At 32.0% G+C, this 21,385-nt stretch overlaps 1 protein-coding gene across 3 annotated transcripts in view; it reads right to left on the bottom strand.

The window, feature by feature from the left end:
- The window catches only part of NIPBL (NIPBL cohesin loading factor), a 200,684-nt gene that overhangs the window by 83,435 nt on the left and 95,864 nt on the right, over positions 1-21,385 (bottom strand). For all 3 annotated transcript variants that reach the window (XM_047848786.1, XM_047848778.1, XM_047848793.1), the window contains 5 exons: positions 20,724-20,875; positions 16,186-16,346; positions 15,163-15,262; positions 11,026-11,652; positions 3,364-4,989 (listed from right to left, as the gene is read on the bottom strand). In XM_047848786.1, coding sequence (XP_047704742.1) covers positions 3,364-4,989; positions 11,026-11,652; positions 15,163-15,262; positions 16,186-16,346; positions 20,724-20,875 — 2,666 coding nt within the window. The remainder of the gene's footprint in view (positions 1-3,363; positions 4,990-11,025; positions 11,653-15,162; positions 15,263-16,185; positions 16,347-20,723; positions 20,876-21,385) is intronic.

The following is a 21,385-nucleotide window of genomic DNA, read 5'->3' on the forward strand; positions in this document are numbered from 1 at the left end:
TCTTAACTTCATATTATTTTAATTTGGAGACATATTATACATTAGGGTATATCAGGACAATAGTCTAAGAATATTTTAACAATAAAGATACTATTTTTGGCATTTCAATATACTGACTGAAGTATAATAGAAGATATTTTAAAAATTTTAAAGGTTTTAAAAGATTATGTTGATTCTCTGTACCCATCCCCCACTTGAAAAAGAAGAAACAAAGTGATGGTAAGACAGAAGATGAAAGAAGCAGGATGAGAACAGAAGTCATACTGAGCCAATCTGTAACAGCTATAGAGCAAAATAAGAAAAAGGGTAAATTAAACAGATATAAATATGAGTAAGTTTTCTTGGGATCTTAACAAAAAGTAGGTAGCTGACAGTGTAAAACAAGTTATAACAAATTTTAGGGGACACAAAGTTGAAAATTGTGTAGCTCTTAGGTTAGCGTCTACTGGTAGGAACATAAAAAATGAACACACAATTTTAATCTGCACACAAATCCTCTTCTGAAACATGGTGGCAATAGTCATTCAACAGATATTTAATATGCTAATTAAGCACTAGGTATTATGTTATGTACTGGGATATACACATATCCCCATAGAAATAAAACAATGTCACTTTACATTTAATATGGTCACACAAACAACAAATATAAATAATATTTATTATAAGTTATAAATCTATACCCCTACCATTCAAAATTGATCAGCTTAAAGTATACTCAAGGAATTTTAAACTATTCCTAAAGAATGAATATTTTAAATATTGACATCAGGTAAAAATATGTAAAAGACAGAATTTCATGACTCTTCCAAGAAAACCTACCAAGAATTTTGGCCTTAGAAATCAACCACAAAAGTATCTCAGCAATACTCAATACAATTCCTTTACTTAGAAAAACACCAACATGTCAGAATATGTGATTCTCTGTGACTCTCCAAAAGAAAGTCCCAAGTAATGTGTGCTACACAAAGGGTAGTTATGCCACAACTATGCTTCCTATGTAATTAAAAAAAATTCACAAGTATGTAACTGTGCTATTGCTAACTTAGTAGCAGACATCTAAGATAAAACCAAAATTAGTATACTAAAAAATAACAGATATGAATTCTAAGGTATAAATAAAGCCAAATGATATACATGGGATCCTGAAGTGAATCTAAGCATTAAAATAATATTTTTAATGTAAATGTTCACTTAATAATAATTGCAGATCTGGTAATATATGTGTGTATATGTACTTGCACATGTGTACGTACACACACACACACACACACACACACACACACACACACAGCCTACTCTAACAGGCAGACACACCCAGATAGCCTACTTACTAACATGAATATGTCAAGTATATACATTCATGTTAAAAGTACATTTAGGAGGAACATGAATTAGTACTAAAAAGTTTACATTCACAGGCAATGAAAAAACCAGGGGAAATAGTACAGCAGTTACTATTAGGAGTACTATATTAGGAGCTATATTCGTTTCTTGATGTTCAGTTGTAAAGATTCTTTGTTAGGACAGAGCTTAGAAAGCAAGGCTAGCATAAGCTGACAGAGGGCAGGGGAGAAAAAGACGGTCCAGATCAAGGGACAAGAGGGTACCACTTTCCATCTTTCTGACTCTTCTAAAATTGTAGCTTATACTATGTATAAGTCATTCCCAAAGTTTCAGTGAAAATTTTAAAAAACAATCTGTATCTAAATTCTAGTGCTGGCCACTACATTCTAACAACCTCTTTTACATAAGCAAGTAATTCTGAAGAGATGCATCTAAGTCAAATAATAAAGACGATTAGTTACACCTGAAGTCTTAATTTTTTAAGTCTGACTGCTATAATTTAAAATCTAAAGCTTCACTACAAAAGGATAAATATTAGTGATAAAGACAATCTTTTTTCATTTTTGAAACATAAAATTAAATAGTGAAAAAATAAACATTTGATAAAGACCAAGTAACAGTAAAAAAAAAAGATCAGTCATGAGAAGCGACTTCTTTGAATAAAGAGTTCTTAGTAGTAATACTATGTTTTCATTGAGCTTTTTTTGATAGACAAGATACAACATTTTACAAAAATAATAATAACCATTATACCTTCTGGATCTCTTAGTACACTGCAGTGCTATACAACACAACTTTTTATGATGATGCAAATGTCCTCTATGTGTGTAAATAAGGGAGCCACTTGCCACATGTGGCTGCTGAGAATATGAATTTCTTAATTTTATTTAAAGTAATTTCCATTTAAAGAGCCTAAGAGTCTAGTTGGCTATCCTACTAAATAGCACAATTCAAGAGTTTCATAGTCCTATAAGTAAATATAAATCTAAGTTCTTAATGAACCTCTTTCACAGAAGGAGAACTTAAAAATCAAACTTTCACCTCTATTGTCTTAAAATCTGTATCTTAATGTATTTATATTGCATGGGCTAAATAGGTCTTGCCACACACCATCATCAAATTACATATACATATATATTGTATATATACTTATATATTTTTAAAGCAGTATACAAAGGAATACAAAATTATATTTTCTGCACAAACTGCCATTGTATTTTCAATGCTTAAGACTTTCTTTTTCCTGGAAATAATACTACTCAAGTAACCACAGGATTTAACTCAGCAACCATATAATAAACAAAACAAAAAACCCACCCCAAACCTCAAAACTAATGATTTAACCCAATTTAAGAGGTGAATACTATTCTCTATTACCTTTCCCTAGAAAAGAACAAAACTATATTTTTTAAATAAAATGTCTGTAACTAACCACCTCTCTCACAAAAAGATAATAACCTTTTATATAACTTTCTAAATTATATATAAATTTAAACTATGCATCAATAATTAACATACATAGGTATGTAAGAAAATAGTATTGAGACACAATGTTCTGAAGAGCTTATAACATTGATTTTTGTATACCACATAGCTTTCCTGAGATGTTAGAAATTAAAATTCAATATACTACCTCCTTACAGAATGGAAGACTTCTACAGTCTGAATAACTTTTTAGGAAGTTGTTATATACATCCATCCTAATCATTCATTTGATTAATAAGCAACTTTCAAAAATACATGAAATAACTAAATAGCAAAAGAACTTATCTCTGAGTACCAAAGTAAAAATCATGACTACACCGAGTAGTTCAAATAGGGGTGGAAGACAAAGAATTTTCACTGAGAACTTTTTATTTATATTACTGAAAAAAATTCATTATTGTTTTATATAAATGTTATGTTTTCATGTAGCAGTGCTTCAATTTTTGTAAATTTCCACTTTTTTAATCCTTAGTAACCCTATAACTTGAAAACTAATTAGAATACAAGTGACATCAGTGTAAGTATTCTTACCTTTATTTGACTTTGATGGTTTATTCTTGATAGGTTTAAGGGAACTTCTTGATTTATCTTCTCTATCTTTAATAAGTTTCTGAACATCATCCAAAGACAGTTTTTGCAGCACAACTACAGGCTTAGCTCCTTTATTTAGATCTTCAACTAATCCCATTTTTTCTACTTTGTCTTTCTGCTCTCCTTTCATTTCCATTTTCTTTGTCTCCTGAGTAATATTACCATCTTTATCCCTCTTGATTTTTGGAATGACAAAATTTTTCAATGCACCAGACCTGCCCCCCAACAAATAACTTGGAAATTCTGCCTTATTGTCAGGATGAGCTTTGTTACTGTCTACTTTACTCTTATTGCCCTCTGTCCTTTTGTCATCTTTACTATTTGGTGATTTAAAACCAGGCTTATCAGGTCTTGATTTATTAGAATCTCCTTGTTTAACACGAGGACTGTCAGGCCTTGATTTTTGCTCCCCAGAAGATGGTCTTTCCCGTAAGTCCCCTGATTCATGTCTATGTTTTCTTTCTAGTTTATCAGGTTTTGAACCATCAGATTTAATGCCATGTTCATTTCTATTAGAAGATCTCAATGTTTCTGGTCTTCGAACCCTAGACTGATCCCCTCGATGTCGCTCTGATTCACTCCTGTCATCTGATTTTTGTTTACTATCATGGTCGCGTCTTAAGGACTCAGAAATAGATCGCCCATCAGGTCTCTGCTTTAAGGCTTCAGCTCGTTCTGATTTTAACCGAGGTGAATCAGATTTAATATCCTGTTTATGTTTAGACACTTCAGGTTTTTTGTCTGTTGATGGCTTTCCAGAATCCCTCCTATTTTCGTGCCTATGTTTTGGTGTTTCAGGCCGACCTTCATTTTTTTGCTTTGGAGTTTCAGGTCGGCCATCACCTTTCTGCTTTGGAGTTTCAGGCCGTCCATCACCCTTCTGTTTTGGGGTTTCAGGGCGCCCATCACTCTTTTGTTTTGGAGTTTCAGGTCGGCTTTCACCCTTTTGCTTTGGGGTTTCGGGTCTTGCCTTTGTTGTTTCTGATCTGCCATTATTTTGTTTGTTGTCATTTGGTTTTATGTCAGACAGTCTATTTTCATTCTGTTTAGGTTCGGCTGTGGTGCTCTCATTTTGTTTGGATTCAGTTGTTCTGCTCTCATTCTGTTTCAGTTCTTCTGTTTGTGTCTCAATTTTAGCTTCTAACTTACTTTCATTTGACTTTGTCTCCACCAATCTGTTTTCATTTGGTTTAGATTCTGTCAATCTACTTTCATTTTGTTTCATTTCACTCTTTGAAAGCTCAGCATCAGACTTTTTTTTAGGAGTCTCAGGATGGTTTTCTGGTGTAGATTTAAGATTTCCAATAAGATCTTCCTGAAGAACAGAAATAGGTGCATCATTACATGGTTTGATTTCTTCAGGCTTTTTTATGGAGTCTGAATCCTGAGTTATAGAAGCCTGAGAGTCCACTCTTCCTGCCTGATGAAGATCAATGCTAACCATTAATGCTGGCCTTGACCCATTGCCCGTAGAACCCGTCTCCTGAGAAGCTGGTCTATTACCTCCTGTAGCACCCCCAGCCTCCTGTGGGTAAGAATCTTGTTTTCTTTTTTTCAAAGGCTTATCTGAAATTTAAAGATAAATATTCAGTATCAGTAATAGACACATATTCTTATCTTATTAAAAGCCATAAAGACTTTGATATTTAAGTCGCAATGTTTTTTTTTTAATGTGGTGAATGCAAATGTCAATATGCATGTATAAAATAGCAGGCATGAATGACATAATACTATTAAACCAAGGTTTAAGGAAATATTCATGCATGCAGTACCTCAATAAATATTCACGACTACAGTAACAAGTATTTAACAGCGTATTTGTTGAGTATATAAATAAGCCCAAGAGTATAAAAAAACAGAACGTATAATACATTAAATACAAACATATATTTATGTTTGTATATATAAAGGGTAAACCAGATTCTTTACATAAGAATAAGGAAACCAGTTATAAATCATATGTTCTCATTTAAGATCATTTTAACCATTAACCAAAAATTAAGTACCGCAAATCTGCTGACATACTAAACAGGAAACATAAGGTTTTACAACATGTAAGAGAAGTACGGAAAAGAATAAAACCCAAAAGAAAATAGAAATCATGCCACTGAAAAAAGATAAATGAGAATAAGGTGGAAAAAAAGAATTAAACAGCTTGTCATTAACCTTTGATTCAGGATTCAAATCCTTCAAGGTGTCAACAGCACAAATGGAATTTAAAAACTAACACACAATCAGAAGTATATTTAAAATAAGGAAATACATTAATATTATAAGTATAAAAAAATGAGACACATATAAAGACTCTTTAGATAAATCCTGTCTTAATAGCAACTTCCACTTAAGAAAAATGCTTTGGCTCTTCCATGTAAAGTTCTAGGGATCTATATATTGGCCTCATTAAGAAACAATTTACAGTATTCTGAAATGTAAAGACAAAAATACACACAAGCACAACTCTACCACCACAATAAAATGCCAAGGTATTTTTAACAGTTAGGTACTTCTATGCATGATTCCACTTGACTCAAGAGGCTGCTAGATCATTTTCTATAAATTGAATCTCTAGTTAGTTCTTGGAAATAGTTATATTATAGTACCTTAAGGTTTTGTCTGCTTTAATATTTACTTGCTGAATTACCTAGCTATGTTTTAAATGTCATTTTAACTCATCTTTGTAAGAGAACCTCTAGATTCTCTTATGATATTCATCAATGTGATATAAAACCATTGAAGGAAAACAAGGTTAAAAGACAAACTGACCACTAAAACACAATCCCTTATTGCTAGAAAACCAAGTTGTGGGGAAAAAAAAAAAAATAATGGTAATGTTGCTTTTATACACCAAAGTTCTGTTATTTTGTTTTCAAAGTGAGAAGCGGCAGTTCATTCCAGCTTAAAATCTAGTAAAATATTTTACTAAAATTTACTTCAAATATTTGCTAGTAATTTTTTGTACAAGTCATTCTGCTGCTTATTCAGAAGTCAAGTCTACCATCACATAAGCTCCATTTGTAAAATAACTATATAACAATAATAAAGTATATTATCATCTATTTTCCCCAGTAAAAACTACCCTGGCAAGAACTTATATGAAACTTTCTGCATCAGTACTTAAGAAGAAAGCACTCAGAATACTAAATTTATATTTCCATAATTTTATTTTGTAATGTTCTGCCACACAAAATAATCCTTATATCTTACCATAGGGCATACCAAATAATTACTACCTCATAAATGGGATGCCTTACAACCTATACCCTTAAATCTTTAGGACAAGAATCTAGAAATCAAAATAATATAATCTAGTTGAAGATTTTTAACATATTTTTCAATGAAACATGCTTGTGAAAGTTATTAAAATGGTAACCTAAGGATACTTAAGTACTGTAATGACATCACAGATCTCAGGCATCTGAGAATTTCTCTTAAGAAATCTGTGGTTTGTCCTTTTATTAATATGAGCAATCAGTCTTTCTTCTGAACATTAACATTAAAATATCTTGAAGGCTAAATTTTAAAGGATTACAAAATACTTAAACGAGTTTATAGATCATTAACCTCATTTCAATTTATAATTTATCAGTAAAATTAAAATTGGGCATAATTTAATTTCAAAGGAATTGTCATGTTTGACTTATCTTAAACTATAGATGCTATGGTTATAATAAAAATGTATGAAAACATTTGCACGTGAGTAATATATTAAGATTGGGAAACATGCTGTAATTTTTTCTATTATGCACAATATATTGCTAAGTACAAAGTTTTAATTTTTCAACTATTGAAAAGTACTTCACCTCTTCTGTAAAACCGGGAAAAATTCCATTACTGCTGCAAGGATTCTTGAATATGTTAAGAGCACGCAGGTTTGATTCACGTGATCTGATTCAGTTCCACCATGAACTTATTCCTGTAAAGTGGCTCTGAATCTGCATGTCACTTTTGTCTATCCACTTTTGTTATCAGTCTTCATTACATCATAACCTTCACCTAATGATGGAAAGCCATCTCTATGAAGAATAATTTCAATATTTAGGACGCTGATTATCTTTAAGCCCTCTTCAGCACTGGGTACCATAAGTTTAGCTATCAGAATGCACAGAGTCCTGAAGAAAATGCATACAAAAAGATACAATATTTTCAAAACCAACAATACTTGTCATCTAGATGCTGATGTGAAATGAAAATAAGATCTAGCCATTAGAGAAATTCTGAACTTGATTATGCTTGTAAGAAACAAACTATAACACTTGCTTAAATCTACAAGTGATAACTGAAAACACTTAAAACAGCAGTTATACACATGGTAGCCAATTATGAAAAATGAAAACATCCCATCCCTAAAATGCAGTATAAACTAAGTGGCTAACTGTCCTGTTCCTGTCTCCTCTCTTATTCCAAATGAGAGTAGGTAATTTACTTTTTATAAGGGTTATAGTGTAAGAATATTGTAACATTCTAAAAAACATTAGTAGCTAGGCTAGGCCATTCCTCATACTTGCTAACATGGAAAGTGGACCTTGGGAAAAGATGAAATAGGCAAAGATGAACAAAGAAACCCTCTCTTTGAAAAAAGAAAGCAGGAATTTTCAGCACACGAAGGAGATATTAATGTCTATGATAGATCATCCCAGAAGCAAAGATGAATAGCCTTTTAAAATTAATTTATGTAATTATAGACATTGGAAATATGAGCAAAAGATGGAAAAAAAAGGTCCTTTGAGAATATTATAAAATATTAGGTTACAGAGAATTAACCTATCAGTGTATATAAAACTATCCAAAGAAGGGAGAAAAGGCCACAGGACATCAATACCTAGCAGCCAGAAAAGTGTCCTCTGTACGTGGAACAGAGGTCCATTAGGTCTGCCACAGCTTAGGTAAAGTATTTCTTAAAATTATTCTATCCTTATTCTTGAGTTCCATAATTATCAAACAACCATGTGTGTTAAACTTTCTAATCTTATTGACAAGGTATAGTTTTTCCATTTCTGATCTACTGAAAGGAATGCTTCTCTCATAACAAATGAATAAAATGGAAACAAGCTCAGACCCCAGGACAGAGCTCTCAGTAAAACAAGTCATGTTGTGTATTCCATACCACCACCAATACAATGGTTACAAAAAAAGTTCTCAGTGCCATACCTTAGAATGCAAGGTAATTATCAATTTCGCAGTTTAACCCTAAAACGCAGTGGTAACTAGTAATAAATTCATTTCAAGGAAATATTTCACTTCTCAAGGCCTGACTATAAAACTACTACCACTTCAGACAATGTTACTTTTATTTACGATCTTACCTATGATCTTAGAGCAATACACCAGACCTTTAATCTTCCCAAATTTTCAAGATAACTGCTTATACATTAAACACTGTCCCATCACACAATGTAGAAACTGAATATAAAATGACAGGATTCAAATCACAGGTGTTTGGTGGCACCTAAATTCCAAAGGTGTTCAAATAAAGCCATGAAATAATGGGAACATGGCTTTCAGGAAACAAGTCAGAATGACAGTACGAATACGAGGTCGGCAAAATCAGTATAACCAATTTGGAAAAATACACATACTAAATCATCTATATCAAACTAAAGACCGAATAGTTCCAATGAACATTTATCCTTTAATCCTTATAGCACCAGATACTTCTGTAAGTCAACTTACAAAGTTCAAAATTGTAAATCAGCTCTGTTCACTCAACTTTTCAATTTATCTTTGTTAGAGCCACACTATCACAGATTATGGAGAAAACTGATTAGATAATTAAAAGTAAAATATATATTACAAGTTTCTGAAAGAACAGGATGCTGTTTGCTGAATTTGTTTTATTCTCCCTAAAAAAAATTACCAGTCTAAAATAAGTTTGCAACTAAGCAGTTAGCCTTATTTATTATCCTTATTTTCACTTGGTTTTTGAAAGTAAAAACTTAGGCTTCAACAAATGTGATACAATAAAAGTTCAGGAAAGAAAAAACAAGTTCACCATTTCCTATGTTTTCGTTCCTACCAACTATTTAAAAAAATCACTTAAAAAATTAAGCAACTTTTTAAGAACGTAATTTCCCAAAACACAGATTAAAATGTCATACAAAAATTCAGTTCTCAAGGCAACTAGTATTTCTCAGTCAAGAAATTACAATTTTGTTTCTTATAAAACTGTCATAGGATTCAGGAATTTGGGATTAATATTACCAACAGAAGATAAATAATACTGCTGTCTTTACTTGACATGCATATACTCTTATAAGAGGTTAGAAGAGGAGATACATTTTGGAACCCATATGGTTACTATTTCCTGAACCACACATTACTAAACCAGAAGAATAAGCAACACTTCATTTCATCCTTAACATCAACAGTTTAGCAGTTAAAAAAAAATTCCAGTGCCCTAGCCAAAAAAATAAAGACTCCCACCAATCTCTTTACTTGCACCAATCTGTGATTCAGGCACTTAGAAAGCATCATAGAACAACAATTACTAAATAAGGTCTATTTTTTCAATAATGTTAAAAAGAGCCATCATGAGAGACAGGAAATACAATAAAAATCTTCAGCATGTTTCTTAGCGTAGAAACATAATTATCTAGAAATGATCCTGTCATATAATGAACAAGATCATATATAAAAAAGACTTCTAACCAACACGAAGTTTTGTTTTATAATTATCAAAAAGAAAATATGAGAACTATATGTCAATCTAGAATATTTAACTAGAAAATTGAATCATATAGTATGCTTTGGTTTGGGTAGTCAAACGTGTATATGAATTTGTAAATAACATCAAATCCATAAATTACATTACTAATTTCAATTAATGATTCATCAGTCTCTCAAAAATTTTAAGAGTTTTATACACAGAGTTCACCAAATAATCAATAATTTAATAGGGACTTTCTTTTATTTAATTATAATTTTTATAAGCACAAAAATAGTCCATAAATTCAATGAATAGGTGTCTTGAAACTCCATCCTAATATACTACTCAGACAAAAGGGAACACTTAACTCTAATCACCAAGAAAAGATCCTTGATCCTTAAGATTTGCTACTTAATATAAATTTAAAATTCTTTCCCATAATTTTTTACAACAAAAATCCCCCAAACTATATTAAAAGACAGTAGGATTTGAAACTGATTATTGACTGAATTACTAATTTGAAACAGGATTATTAACTGAACAAACATACACACAAACTTCTCTTAAATGTACTGATTCAAAATAGTTTTATAGCAGTTACCCTCGTTTTGACAGAAAAAAAGGTGAAGATGCAAAACTAACATAACTTATGGAAAATACAGATGACAGAAACACTAATGTGCAATTTAGTAGACAATCACAGATAATATCACTTGGTACATAATAGGTGATAGACCTGTGATACAGAATTACCAAATCTCAGACAGTTGTTCCAGATAAAAAATGAAATTACGAATTTAACTTCTGAGGTGTGAGCATTAGTAATAAAAACATAATTGAGAGACATAAAGAATTATAAAATATAATGAAAAAAAAAGAGTAACTAAAAAAAAACCTTTTTTACATTATAATTACATATTTGCCCAGAGTATGATGTGGGAGTAATGAGATTATTTTACCTTTGTCTTGAACTTCTTTTGAAAAGCGCTCCCTTTCAATAGCTGATTCTCTCTCTATTCGTTCAATTTCAGCCAATGCATCCAATTCCACTTCGTCATATATAGGTCCCTGTTGTGATACCTGCTGCTGATTCTGTACCACAGAAGTCTGGGGCTGTTTTGTAGCAACTGAAGTGTTCTGTTGTAAAACAGGCACTTGATTTGCTGGAAGGAATGCTGTTTGTTCTTGCTGCGACAAACACTGAGCAGCATTTAGTGGGCGGTTTACATCCTGTGGAGTAATGGGTGTTTTTGAAGTCTGTCCTGGGTACTGCACATTAAAAGGAATATCATTTTCTGAAACATTGCTATTTTCCATACCAGAAAGCATATCCTCTTGCTGGTCCATGTCTGAAGACCTTACACGAGAAAGTCTTAATGTAAGTTTAGTAGAGTCCTTGGATGGAGAACTAATGATATCATACATTGCAGCTTTCTCACTCTGGTCTTTTTCGTCCTTGCCTAATTTCATTTTCTTTTGCTTCTTTTGCTTTCTTTCTGGAGAATCTAGCAAGATGTCTGGTGGAACATCTCGAGGTGATGAACAAGGTAGAGGCTGAGACTGAAGGATTAAAGGTGGTCTTGATCCTAGAAAAGCAATTCAACAGGAATGAACAATTGTGCTAGTTTTATGTGTTCGTACACTGATAGAAATACTAAATATGTGACAATATAGTAATGCTAGAAAAAATATTAAGGAATTATCTAATCTCAGCAACTTATTTACAAAATATGAAAAGAAAGCCTAAAGACTTGTCCCATCATCTTTAAGCTTGCTGGTAGATGATCCAGGTTTAACTGAAGTATGAGTATTCCATCTGCCAGACCAGCATTATGTTATTTCTATTTTTGTTCTTATAAAATATAAATACTTTGTTTGAAAATAGCAAAGGAGTTCATTGTTTCTAAAGATGATACAACACAAATATTTTGGGCAAATATTTCCTATTCTTTCACTTAATATTTAGGAAAACTAACAAATCTAAAGTAAGAATAAATCTGCTAAATTACAAAATAACAAATTAATCCTAGAAAGTACACTCACATGAATACTTACTGGTGTAAGAAAAAGAAAGTGGGAAAAATGAAAATTTTTAGAATCCTTACTTCCTTTACAAACTGATGGTAAATTACTGATTTATACCTTTATGTGATGTTCTCTTTCTCCCTCCACTTAAATAGCATTCACACATTCTCTTCAGCTTGCTAATCCTCCTTCTATTAGAAAAAATTTAAGTCCAGCAAATTTCAAGGCTCAATAAAATATCTTTGGCCCAGATCCCATTAATTTAACAAATGTTATATGATACAAATAAGTGGTAAAAATAAGCTAACAAAATGGAAAAATTCTTTGTTAACAAACTGTTAAATGAGGAAAAATGCATTGATATGCTTCAAAAATAAAAGTATGATTGTTACACTGCTTATCATTAGACTATAAAAAGTTTAAAAACCCATGGGAAATTATAAAAATCAGTCAGGGTAAAAGTGCTTTAAAGAAAGAACCTAAACCTAGACTTGTCTTAAGTTAAGGTTTCAGTGTTTAAACATATGTATGATTTTTCCATGATACATAAACCTGTCCTTTCAATTAGCAATGTTAATATTTAAAGTATGATATACAAAGGGGCGCCTGGGTGGCTCTGGCTCCATGGGTTAAGCGCGCAACTCTTGATTTTGGCTCAGGCCATGATCTCACGAATGTGAGATGGAGCCCTGCATTTGGCTCCATGCTGAGTGTGGAGCCTGCCTGGGATTCTCTCCCCCTTCTTCTGCCCCTCCCCAACTTGTGCGTTTGCTCTGTCGCTCGCTCTCTCTCAAAAAAAAATTAATTAAAAAAAACCTTAAAGTGTGATAAATAAGAATATAACTTTCTAGAGAACATATCTAAAATGTGATAAAGATCCAACTGAAGCAATTTACTAGAAATGTTAGTTTGAGGTTATACCAACAGCTAGTGTCTTTAAACAACTTATGGGGACATTAAAAAGAAAAGAAACTAATATTTTTGGACCATTTATTTTGTGTCAGAGCTTGTGCAAGGTGCTCTGCACATCAGTTCATTTAAATAATTTACAACAACCTTGATTTGCATTATCACTATTTTGCAGAAAGGAACATGAAGCTTATAGTGATTAAGAAATTCGCCCAAGGTTACATAGCTAGCAAACCTGAAACGTTTAAATCCAGATTTTTCTAACATTTGAATTATAACATACCATATTGCCTTTGTATTTAAAATTTGTGTCACATTATGTGTATTTTATTTTTTAAATTTTATTTTTATTTATTTTGAGAGAGAGAAAGTGTGCGCACAAGCAGGAGAAGGCAGAGAGGGGGACAGAGAATACCAAGCAGGCTCCATGTTGTCAGTGCAGAGCTGACATGGGGCTTGATCTCACGAACCATGAGATCATGTCCTAAAAGCAGAAATCAAGAGTCGGACACTTAACCCATGGAGCCACCCAGGCGCTCCCAAATTGTATATATTTTAGAACTTAAAATTCCAACAATTCACCTAAAATATCAAATTAGACTGATGATGCATTCAACCTTCCAAACTAGGTGGAAAACAACTTCATGAACAGAAGTAGTGGTTTCTGATGAATAATGTGTTTGTAAGGGTGTTCTAAAGTTTTTTCTTTCTATCTAAAGTTATTTATCTATCCTCAAGCGTTTGAGGAAAAATGGGCTGATTATCTAGATCAACTAGCTATCTCACTGTATCTCCTCCCTGGCAGTCTGAATAATTTCTCACTTTGACAATACTTGTGAGATATGTACCTAACTTTGATGCCTAACCTACAAATAGAGTTATTCTGGAAGCTGCTCTTTCAAAAGCTGAGTTATTTTTATCCCTGAAAATTCACAGAATTAAAGAATAAGAATGGCTCATAAAAGTTCAACTTTCACCTTGGGAAGAATGTCTCTGATCAAAGAGTTGGAACACAACCTGTGAAAAAATTGTCTTTATAATAAGAGGCACACCAGTCCATGATTTAGATGGCTATCGTCAGAAATTCTCATGGATAGAGAAACATTATTAATAATCACCTATATTGTAATTAATTACAAGTTAATTCTTTAATATGGAATATAATATTCTCTTCCAATAACTTTGGTAATTCAAATGATCACACTTTAATTTTAAGTACTTTCAAAAGGCCTGAACTTGGGACTTAAATTCACAATTTTATGAATCTAGTGTATGCAAAGGTCCACACAAGGTTCTTTGGGAATTTGAAGAGAAAATAAAATTCATGTCCGTAAGATACTACAGGATAAGTTATTAGAAAAAATATAAACTAATGAATGGCTTGAGATGGTTAAAAGAAAAGAGTCCACGTAAGGTGACCCATTTAACTTAGAACTTAAATAGACAGGATTTTAATAAGCAGAAATGAAAGTATGTGTAAGAGATTTAGAGAGAGAATATACAATAGGCCAGATTTTGATAAGTGACTACACGAGAGGTAAGAGACATCTTTATGATGATTCAGGACTAGGATGGCATTAAAAGGAAATAAAATGGCAGAAAACAGTGAAAATAACTTTGAAAATGAATTTGAAATACCAGCTAGAAATGAGGAAATTTTGTCTGGAAACAAAAGATTACAACTTAGAACACAGGACTGGAGCCAAAGACATTGACTTGGCAATCCTATTCACAAAAGTAATTAATGCTGTTACCAAAACTGAATGAAATAACCAAGGGAAAAAGTACAATGGGAGATTAAAAAGTCTAATGATAGAAATCTTGAGGAGTAAGAGAGCAGACAGAAGAGTTAATGAAGAAAAAAAAAATCAATGAAAGAAACATGAAGAAAACAGGTGGACTTGATATGAAGTAAGTTTTTTGGGGGAGGTGGAGATGAGGGAAAGCTGGTAAATGCTGTGGTCTGAAAAGATTATTGGATTTATCAGTGAGAACAATACTGTATATATTTGAAAACATTACCAATAGTTTACAGGGATGAGTACAGGTTTGTTTCTTTCCTACAATAAGTGAAAAACAATAAAGTGTAGCTTTTGGTATCTGCACTAAGAAGTTTGAGCTCTTCACTCAACTGCTGAAGGAAATTTTAGTTACAACAATACCTTTAGGAGTCCCATCACTTCCAGCAGGGGAGCATACTGGCTGTGGAGACCTCAAGGGAAAAGAGGCAGCAGCATTCCTCAGTGTTGAAGAATCTCCATCCTGAAAAGAATATAAAATGTCTATCTTAAATGATTGGAGAGGCTTTAGAGAAATCTTAAACAGATCAATAAAAGATAGAAACTACTGACAGGTAAAGTGTTGGTATTCAAAAGCATAATTCTTCTGTATGTTCCTGTTCTGCTCATGGTAAATCTTAGAAGAATTGAAACTGTATCCAAAAGAATCAACAGCCTATGCATGGCAATGAATAAGAAAACTGGTATTACTACTAGGCTCCATTTTTGTTTACTATTTTCTACAAGAGGAGCTATGAAGGCCATACGAGGCTGTAAATGTCTTGAGGGCAGAGTTCACAGTCATCTCTGTTATCCTTATATACATGTAACTCATTGCCAAACCAATTAACATATAACTTATCTGATAATACCACAAAACCAGTTCCAGTATGTGGAATATTTTAAAACATCAAAGCAATGCTAAATTTCAGGGAATAAAGACTTGTACAAGTCTTACAGGGAAAAAGAGCTTGATACTAATAAATAAAGGTTCATTATTTTAAAAACATTTTTGTGTGAACAAGTATTTAAAAATGAAACTAGATTTCATTAAGAACCAAAACTTTTAGGCCAAGGGTTGGCAAACTTTTCTTGTAAAGGGACAGATAAAAATTTTAGGGTTGTGGGCCACATACAGTTTCTGTCACATGCTTTGTTGTTGTTGTTTTTTAAAAATGTAAAAGCCATTCTTAGTTTGTAGGTCAAACTAATGGCCAGTTTATCAACCTTGCTCTAGACCAAGCTCTGTAGGTATAGGAATCACGTTGTTTATAGCAAGATTCTCAGACCTAGTATAACCTTTGATACACAGTAGATATCAATTAAACTGTGGGATCAAAATACTAGGTTACGAAACAAGTATTAGAACTATATTATTACCTTAATGATAACTAATATATAACATACGTCACTACTTAGCCTGTGCACCATGTGTAGGTAGTCGTCACTTGAGCCATGTCTAGGATTATCAGCATGATGATTAGCTGAATTGCCAGACAACGGACCAGAAACTTTATTATCATGTATGTTTCTCAAACCACCTGCAACAATGGGACTTGATACTGATGCTGAAATTAACAAGAATAAAAACAAAAAGTAAAAATAAAATTCTTAGAGAAAAATAATTGTTCACAAAATATTTTAAACACACAGAAATTATAGAAAATATAATAAGCACTTGTGTACGACTATCAGAGCTTGATCAAATCTTAGCACTGTGTCACATATCATTCAGATCTATTTTTGAAAAGAAATAAACCATTAGATAAGGCTGAAACTCTCCATGTATCTGCATATTCCTCTCCTCTGTTCCCTCCCCCTTACTCTATAAAAGTAACCACCACACTGAATTCAAACTTTGCTCTACCTATGAATATTTTATACCTTTCCTATAAATGAATATAGTCCTAAATAATACATACCATTGTTTCACATGTAACTTTATATAAAATGGTATACTATATGTATATATCCTTCTATACCTTGCTTTCTATTTCAATGTTATGTTGAAATGTATCCATTTTTATACATGTAGTATTAAATTCACTTATTTTAAATAAATATATTCTGCTGCATAATGTATACAGCTTTCCATTCTTAAGTCCAAATGTTTAGATGGCTTCAGTATTTTTGCTGTCATAAACAATGCATATTCTTGTACATGTATACATGTACATATATATATATTTGTATATAATGTATATTCTTGACTTTTTTACAAATGTGTCTAGAAGTGAAATTGCTGGATATGTTCACTTTTTAAAACTTACTGAATATTAACAAATAGTTTTCCAGATTACTTATGTCCATTTGTACTCCACCGGTAGTGTATGAGAGTTGCTACTACTAATCTATGTTCTTGTCAACAATGTTTGTCAGCCTGAGATGGGAAGCTCTTTGTCAATTTAATATTTGTATTTTCTTTATTAATAGTGAAACCAAGTATCTTTTTATGCATACTAGCCATTCGGATTCCCTCCTTAACACAAAATCATGAAGACAGTCTTCTGCATCTTGTTTTAAAATTCCACAGTTTTGTTTTTTTCACGCTTAGGTCTTTAATGCATCTTTACGTGTAGCTGAGACAGGAATCCAATTTTACCTTTATCCACATGGATGACTAATTGTCTCAACACAATTTATTAAAGAAACCAGTGTTTCCCAATTAAGATATAATACCATATGTATCAAGTTTTCATTTGTTCCTGGGTATGTTCCTAGGCTCTTTATCAAATTCCATTTCCCCATGTTCTACTCCTCCACGGACCAATAATATACAATAAATATACAATAATATACAATAAATCTTGGTAACTGCCAGACTGAGCTTCTACATCTCATTCCATTTCAAATTATGTTGCTATTCTTGGCCTTTTATTCTTCCATATGAATTTTTAGAAGAAGTTTAAGTTGCACAAAATCCTGCTTTAGATTTTTATTGGTATTGTATTGAGTTTACAGATTTGGGAAAATTTCAATCTTTACCCTACTGAGTCTTTCCATCCATGAAGATGGCATAACTTCATATTCTTAGGTTTTCTTTTAGCTCTTTCAAAAGTTTTATAATTTTCTTCACAAAGGTCTTATACGTTGTTAAATTCATTCTTAGATATCTTATGCTTTTTCCTTTAAGTTGTTGATAATATTAAAGAAAGATTATACTTATAATTGCTTATTTTAGGTGTATAAAAATGCAATTAAATTTTATTATAATGATCTTGTATCTAGTAACTGTGGAATATTTTTTAAGTTCTATTATCTTATCTGCAGCTTCTCTTAGATTTTCTATGAAGACAATCACTTGAAAACTAACACTTTCATTTCTTCCTTACCAATAATTAGACATATAACTATACATACAAAATATATACATATATATACACATATATTCGCTTATCTTCCTGTATTAAAACACCCACTACCACACTAAGTAAAAGGGATGATCATAGGCACTCATGTCCTATTCCTGACTTCAAGGAGAATGTTTCTCATTTTTCACCCCTAGGTGGAAAGATCAGGATAAGGTTGTACCAGTCTATTCCTATTCAGTGAAAAGCTTTTAAATCATGAACAAAAGCTAAAATTTTTTAATGTTCTTTAGGTACCTATTATGAGGCACACAGCATCCCCAACCTCTTAAATTTGTGTTAACTGTCTAATAATTATCCATGTATTCCCGATAATATATCCAATTTTATCATACAGGCTACCAACACTGCTTATTTGGTTTGGTAATATTTATTTAGAAATTTTAGGTGATAATTGGTCTATAATTTTCCTTTTTCACAGTTTCTTCACTACACCTGATTCTGGTATCCAGATTATCTAACTCTATAGAATGAAGTAGGAGAGTGTTGACATTTTTCTTCTGTCTGGAATGTTTGAAGATTAGAATACCTCCTTTGAATGCTTGGTAGAACTTGTAGATAAAACTGTCTGATGTTTTATCCCCTCTGCTTCTCTTCAGGGAGAGAGAATTTGAACTACTAAAGGATGTATGTGCATTTAAAATTATGATAGATATTGTCAAAATGTTCTCTAAAAAGATTGTACCAATTTATATCCCAATGAAGAATGTAGGAAGTTCAAATTTCCCGGCACATTTGTTGATACTAGGTATAACTAAAAAATGTTTACTAATCTGGTTAATTGATTCATATCTCTTTAATGTCAGCCAGGTTGACCATACTTTAATATAGGCATTAAATCTTTCTGGTGTCCAATTTGTTTTCTTTTTCAGTATGTCTGTTTCTTCTTAATTCTATTTTTGTCTTCTTCGTATCAATCTGTATAAAATCTGGTATATTAAAACTTAATACTTTGTGTTCGTAATAAATTTTGAAAATATAATTTCCCCATATTTACTTGTCCTTATTTATATTCAAATATTTATATTAAAATTATAATACAAAATATATACTATACAAAATATTATATTAATCTGTTTCTTCATTTCTGTCCTTAATTTTTTAAGAAGTGAATTACTAATTCACTGTCCTTAATTTTTTTAGAATGAATAATTATATTTGGTGTTTATATAAATATCTTTCCTAGCAACTGTATTTAATGGCAAAGAATTATTCCTGTTGATGAAGGGGTTCATTGTGCTCATCCTTCAGCTTCTCTGTATGGCTAAAATTTTTATAACATAAGGTTGAAAAAAAATGTTTCAAATGTTACCTTCCACATATTCTAAATTCCCGTATATATTTGGCCTAATTTCTGGATTCTGTGTTGTCCCATCTACCTATCCGTTTGTTTCTTACCACTCTACATGTTCTAATTAACCTTAATATCTAGGTGGGGCTAATCCTGGAGTAACATTTCTAGTTGCTCAAATATCTGAGAATTTCTAAGAAATGACTCATTACCGAATAGGAAGATGCCCAAATCATATTTCTCTTTTGATTTTGTGATTTCAACTTTTCTTCTGAAAAAGCTGGATTTATCTTGTTTAAAAAACAACAGTAAACAGAGTAAAAATTTACATTCTTTCCTACACATACAAATGTGTATATGGATATTTCCATAAGAAACCAATGCATCCTTTTAACATTACCCTTTCATTAGTTAAAATGTTCTTCATATCTTTGTGTGCCAGAGTATACTAATATTTTACAATTATCAAGAACCTATATAATACATACATACTTATATTCAGCACTCACACTAAAGTCTGTAATTTTGGAGTTGTCTATTCCAAATGTGTGATCCACCTCCTGGTTTTCCCTTGAATTAGTGTATGAAATAATCTCAACCTAGTATTTCATTATCTAGCTTTGAGAAATCAGAAGTTGGTGGTTTTGATTGATGACTACATTAACAGTTTGTAAGTTGAAAAGTTTATAAAAGACATTTGATTCCATGTATGATAGAAAAGAAGAATACACACAGGAACTAATAATTGACTGCAAATGTTAAAAATTTGCTGTTATTTATAGGGGACAAAACCAGGTATTTGTTAACAGTCTCTTCTACACTTTTTATAATTTCTCAAAAAAAGTATAAATTTATACTATTAATAAAAAACTATTTAGAAGCCAGGACATACATCCCAAGGCAATATAACCTTACAAAGACATTATCAGCTAATTTCAACTGAGAACTAGTAACATAATCCCAGAACTTTCTCTACCAGCACTGTATTTACTTTATAGTAAAATTTTCACACTATACATACTTCACCAATTAAAACAAAATTCTCTTTGGCTTAGTGCTATGTAAGAACACGGCCCAATTAAAAAAAAAATTCCTAATTTCATAACTAGATACACTCAGTTGTATAATAATCTAATCCAAAGAGTCATGTGACAGGGATCCATTTATCTCCCAAATGATGAATTTCAGGGTCCTGTTTTAGTTTGTATTTCAAAAACTATAAAAAGAAAAAATTAATTTGCTTAAATTACAGGCATTCCCTGTAGATAAATAACCAACTTTCTTACCTTGCTGCATCTGTGGATGTGTTGTATAACTTGAAGGATGGGAATATGGCATGTATCCTGCAGGGCTTTGTGGGGCATATGGACTAGGCACTGGGCTATTTTGTTGTGGCATAAATCTGTTCCCAGAGCTTGTCTGTGGTGGCACAAACCGGCTGAAACCCAAAATCCAAACAAACAATATCAGGAAATGAAATAAATATGCTATTCCTTAAAATTTCATGGTCATAAAATTCTCACAACTCTGATTTGTATAAAACAATACCTATGCAAACAGAAAATTTTGAAAAGTAGATAATATAAAAATTATCCCCAATTGATAATCTAACAGTTAAACTAAACAGGCAATTAATTTATTTCACTTGCATAAAAGTATCCCTCTATTTAAGATAAAGTCATGCTCCCTAAATTCTACTCTACAAATTTTCTTATCTCAAGCACATTTTGTTTGTTTGTTTGTTTGTTTGTTTGTTTGTTTATTTATTTATGAGAGAGAGAGAGAGAGAGAGAGAGAGAACGAACGTGAGCAAGGGAGAGGGGCAGAGTGATAGAATCTTAAGCAGGTTCCACCCTCAGCACCGAGCCCAATGCAGATCCACTACCCGAGGATCATGACCTGGGCTGAAATCAAGATCAGATGCTTAACTAAGGCACCCAGGTGCCTC

The sequence above is a fragment of the Prionailurus viverrinus genome, chromosome A1 (assembly GCF_022837055.1).
Source record: "Prionailurus viverrinus isolate Anna chromosome A1, UM_Priviv_1.0, whole genome shotgun sequence".
Classification (NCBI taxonomy): Eukaryota; Metazoa; Chordata; class Mammalia; order Carnivora; family Felidae; genus Prionailurus; species Prionailurus viverrinus.